This window comes from Mytilus trossulus, chromosome 12, assembly GCF_036588685.1.
Source record: "Mytilus trossulus isolate FHL-02 chromosome 12, PNRI_Mtr1.1.1.hap1, whole genome shotgun sequence".
In the NCBI taxonomy this organism is placed as follows: Eukaryota; Metazoa; Mollusca; class Bivalvia; order Mytilida; family Mytilidae; genus Mytilus; species Mytilus trossulus.
Genome location: NC_086384.1, coordinates 39,906,670 through 39,912,627, shown reverse-complemented (window position 1 = coordinate 39,912,627; position 5,958 = coordinate 39,906,670). Strand labels below are relative to the sequence as shown.

Sequence of the window (5,958 nt, the reverse complement as noted above, 5' to 3'; positions counted from 1 at the left end):
CTATTGTCTGTCACGTGATTATTTACGGTAAACGGCATGCCCACACGTACGTCATGAGGTTTCAGTTTCATATTTGTTTACAGATAAAGGATGCAACAACAGATTCGATGCTTCACCATTCAATTAATTAATTAAATAACACCCACAGAAATCCAGTTTTTACAGAATGATATAATGTTATTCTGGTAAAATCATCATCAGTTACAAAACGATATCGAATAGTGATGGCAGTAATAAAAAAAACAAATGTTTAATCTTTGTATCGAAATGTTGTTAACAATCCTGCCGCTTGAAAGGATGGAATCAACATGTGAATCATTAGTTAATAAGTCTGCTGTGGTTTTAGTGTAAATTACAATGAGATTTTATGCAAAAATAACATTGCACAGAACTGACCCCAAAATGTTGATTCGATATATATAAAGTAAAGCTTTTTATTATTTATTGTTCGAAACAAATTTTCAGGACTTATCTAGTTACTAAAAAAATATGCAAAATCCGAAGGTTAAACTTCTTCGCCCCTTATCAGAACTTTTTTTTAAATTTTAATGGTTTATGTATATTTGTATAAAAATAGTTTTCTGATTTTTCTATTCATTGAAACCGTATCATTTCTCTAGGCCTTGAGGCAAATTCAATTGAAAAAACATTTACTTCAAGCATGCCGACATTTAAAAGAATAGCGGGCATTACACCGGTGTCAAATTCCACCAGATGCTATTTGAGACTAGAAAGAGAACTCATTTCCATTATAAATTTTAACTCTGAATTTCAAACTTACAATGTAAAGGTCGTTAAAATCCACCCTCGTAATACTCTGAAACAACGAACAGGATATGAAACCATACTTTGAAAAAACGAACAGGATATGACATCATACTTTGAAACAACGAACAGGATATGGAACCATACTTTGAAACAACTAACAGGATATGAAACCATACTCTGAAACAACGAATAGGATATGACATCATACTTTGAAACAACGAACAGAAAACGAAACCATACTCTGAAATAACGAACATGATATGAAACCATACTCTGAAACAACGAACAGGATATGAAACCATACATAGAAACAACGAACGAGATATGACATCATACTTTGAAACAATGAACAGGATATGAAACCATACTCTGAAACCAACAGGTCTTCAATGTAGCGAGAAATTCCCGCACCCGGAGGCGTCCTTCAGCTGTCCCCTAAACAAATATATACTCTGAAACAACGAACAGGATATGAAACCATACTCAGAAACAACGAAAAGGATGTGATATCATACTTTGAAACAACGAACAGGATATTCAACAATACTTTGAAACAACGAACAGGATATGAAACCATACTCCGAAACAACGAATAGAATTTGACATCATACTTTGAAACAACGAATAGGATATGAAACCATACTCAGAAACAACGAATAGGATATGAAACCATACTCAGAAACAACGAATAGGATATGACATCTTACTTTGAAACAACGAACAGGATATGAAACCATACTCAGAAACAACGAATAGGATATGACATCATACTTTGAAACAACGAACAGGATATGAAACCATACTCTGAAACAACCGACAAGATATGCAATCATACTCAGAAACAACGAATAGGATATGACATCATACTGTGAAACAACGAACAGGATATGAAACCATACTCTGAAACAACGAACAGGATATGAAACTATAATCTGAAACAACGGATAGGATATGAAATCATACTTTGAAAAAACGAACAGGATATGAAACCATACTCTGAAATAACGAATATGATATGACATCACACTTTGAAACAACGAACAGGATATGATACCATACTCTGAAACAACGAATAGGATATGACATCATACTTTGAAACAACGAACAGGATATGAAACCATACTCTGAAACAACGAACAGGATATGAAACCATACTAAGAAACAACGAATAGGATATGACATCATACTTTGAAACAACGAACTGGATATAAAACCATACTCTGAAACAACGAACAGGATATGAAACCATACTCAGAAACAACGAATAGGATATGACATTATACTGTGAAACAACGAACAGGATATGAAACCATACTCTGAAACAACGAACAGGATATGAAACTATAATCTGAAACAACTGATAGAATATGAAACCATACTTTGAAAAAAACGAACAGGATATGAAACCATACTCTGAAACAACGAATATGATATGACATCATACTTTGAAACAACGGACAGGATATGATTGTAATGAATTTGACATCTTTGTGTGTTTTATTGCTTCTAAAGGGTTAGTTGAATTTTAAATGATTTTATACAAGCTAACTTAAATTCTTAATTCTGTGTAATTGCATCATAGAAGAAGTTTACGCAGCCTACGCTAATGAGTCTAGCTTTTTTTTTTCTTAGGGGGGGTATTTTTTATTGTTCATTTATTTCCATACGCTCAAAGTCAAATATTTGAAAGCCAAAGCAAGGCCAGAGAGAAATAATGATGAAAAAACATATGCAATGGATTGTGACTGTAATGTACTACCATCCATACTACTATGTGCTCTAGTTAAAGTATGAGACAAATAAACACTTTGAAATCTTTATGTATATTTGTTATTTATAATTTTTAATCATAAGTTGCACATGCATTTGTTTAAATTTTTACCAGACTGTTCATCAAATCATCGAAAGCTGAATCAGTAATAACATTTATTATCTTTTTATTTGATGAAATAGCTTGATGTAGAATCTAAAACATACATTATGTATCAACTCTATGACATACGATGTAGAATCTATTTTCAGTTTCGTTTCGATTGACCTACTTATGACCTATGTTTGAGTATAAGACAGCTAATTTCATTAAAATAACAAATTTCTTTGCAGATACTGACCTGCTAGTTGGTTTGTATTGTAAAATCATAAGTTATCAATCAAAATTGTCTAGCGTTTTGGTTGACCGACTGTTAATATACAGTTTGTTATTGTGGCAAATGATAAAAATTTGAATAATGAGTTCAAGATTATTGGGTGTGTTGGAATAAAGCTCACCGCAAAACCCTGGTACAAGAGGAGGTTCGGATTACTCTTTTCTCCGTTGATTCCATAAGGTTTAACGTTTATTTGGGAGCTCAAATCACAGCAATAAAATTGCTTGATTCTTTATATTTTTATTTATTGAACTGCTCAGGCTGTTTTCGTTTGTATAGGAGAAGAGTGCTTATAGATTAGATTCTGAATGGATATACAAAAGGTTTTTTAAGGCCTTACAACTGCCAAAGCATTATTGTTGAAACCGTTATGAGAAGAATTAATATTTAAGGATCAAGGAAAGAAGGCAACGGGTTGATTTATTTTTTTGCTTGATATCATGTGAAAAATATAACATACCTTTTCATTTCAAAACGTCCATCGACAAATGACACGTCAGTTATAGGCCAAATAAGCTGAACCTTTCAAGAAAATTACAAAACAAGCGTGTGTATGACCTTCAGATTTATCCAAAAGGGTCCATTGCGAAAAGCGATGAGATGGTAGAATGAGAAATTGGTTGAGGATTTTTTTACAACAAAAACTGGGTAGGTTACAGTGCCAGGAAAAAATCCGCAACTTTCCGTTTACTGCCAAGCTTGTTTTTTTCTAAAGTACACAAGAATATTTGCCGTCAGTGACGTTAACAATAACGTCGCGTCATAAGATTTTGAGTAAAAGGGTATGACGTCTTTCAGTGATTGATTGACAATTTTGAGACCTCTTGCTTCTCTATGCGTAGAAATATTATTTTCTTTTTCGGTAATACTTTTATGAAAAATGACTTTTAAAAATTCCATGGGCAAACGTATAAAGTTTAGGGAGACGGATTTATATAAGTTTTTTTCACACTTGTTTCCGAATCATTTATTTGAACTTTATGTAACATTGTAATATATATCATTAATAAATACTGTTTAAACTAAAAGTAAGTTTCGTTGTTTTTTTAGTTGAAAGATGGTTCCACAGTGTTCAAATAAACAGTGGATAGTTGTTTCATTGGCAATCATTACACATTTCCTTATTTTTACAATTTATGCTGAAACAAAATTTAACAAATTTCGGAGAGTTTTTGAAAACGGAAGAATTATAGTTACGCATTTTCTTTATCAAGATACAAGTACTGTGGCTTAAATGTTTAAAAGTAAAGAAGAAAAAATAATTGCAAACACGAAGAGTAATCTTTGCAATTAAAAAATTAACAAATTAATGATTGAAAAGGGATACGCTGTTGAAACTGAATACTAGTCTCCCTTTTTCTCCACCTTGTTTTTTCTTTTCCAAACAATTTATAAAAACATCGATGAGAAAAGTCCGAAACTATTGAAACATTACTACAAAATAAAAACAATTTGAAAAAGAAGAATTTTCCTCTATACACCGGCAGTGGCTATATTTGTCAAATCAGTGTTTACAAAGGCAAACAATATGACCCAACACCACAAGGAATGTTACAGGGTGCTTACGTAGTCAACAAACTGTTAGATGCCGCAGGATTGTTTAACAAAGCTTATCATTTATTTACTGACAGTTTTTTCTCCTCAATTAATCTGGCTAAAGAGCTTTTAGCAAAAGGAACATTGTTCACTGGAACATTACGCGCTAATCGGCAAATGCCAAACACAATCAAGAATCCTGTTTTGCAGGAAAAGGAGAGCATTTATATTAGACAAGGACGAATTCTGGTATGTGCATATAAAGAAAGGAATGGTCGAAAACCAGTTAGAATCATATCCTCTTTTTCTAAAGCAGCACAAGAAAATGATAAACCGGCTTTGATTTGCTCGTATAATAAATTTATGGGGGGCGTAGATTTGGCTGACATGATGACAGAGAGTTACAATGATGGACGAAAAACGTTAAAGGTTTGGAAAAAGGTTGTTTTTAATCTTATGCACCGTATGGTAATAAATGCATACATTATTTATAAAGAAAACACTTCCGATAATCCGAAATTGTCGAGACTATCCTTCACACAAAGACTGATAGAGGATCTCGCTAAAAATCACATGGTGCTAAGAAACGAAAACCAAGACGACAATAGACAAAATAAGAACAAAAACGGGATCAGAAAATTGCCCGGTCACAGAGAAAAAGATTGCGATGTATGTTCAGACAGAAATGGTTACGGGGGTCGAAGGAGGAGTAGGACTGTATGTCGAGTTTGCGGAAAAGGTGTTCACCGGGAATGTAAAGACAACCATTTATGTGTTGAATCATGATTAAAATACATTTTTTGTTTCTTATCAAATGTTTTTATTTTATAGCAGGTGTTCAGACAACCCACTACAATTACATAAATTAGTCATGTATATTGCATCGAATTCTCATCCCTCAAATAAAGATGTCTCTGTACCAGGAGCATGACAAGCACTTTTGAAATTACCCTATTTGACCTATTTCTTGATGGTATTTGGGTTTTTTTAAATTGATTTTAATCGGTCATTCTATTTGGATTGGAATTCGCTCATTGAATGTTTTATGCTTGTTGTATTGTTTGATTTCGATTCAGCGTACTTCTGAAGAATCATTATTCCATAAAAGTTGCGCATGCAGTGCATCAAAATTGGTTTTTCGACTGCTATCATTATTTAGTGAAACTGTAATATTTCTTTGATTTTTTTTTTTATACAATACAAAAAAGAAAAATCAGCAGAAAATCCACACAAATTAAAACAAATTAAAAATTGCATAAAAGTATGGCCAACGCGGCTTAATGAAAAATTGAAAGCACTTTGCATGCAACTAAGCAGCGTGCCGTAGCCCCTCCCACAGTACACAAAAAAAGCGACGTCACTGAAACCTATTGTTCGACGTCAAGAAAAAAAACATCGGCCGAAAATCGGCCCGTGGCAGTCAACGTAGTTTATACAAATCGGCCTAAAATCGGCCCATGGCACAGAAAACGTTAATGAGTACGCAGGTAGGTTAATGCTGTTGAAT

General features: G+C 33.2%; 1 protein-coding gene across 1 annotated transcript; it reads left to right on the top strand.

Moving 5' to 3' along the window:
• Window positions 1-4,463: 4,463 nt before the first annotated feature.
• Window positions 4,464-5,237, top strand: LOC134692450 (piggyBac transposable element-derived protein 3-like). Its single transcript, XM_063552902.1, has one exon. It carries the CDS (start codon window positions 4,464-4,466, stop codon window positions 5,235-5,237), a length of 774 nt encoding a protein of 257 aa, XP_063408972.1.
• Window positions 5,238-5,958: the final 721 nt, after the last annotated feature.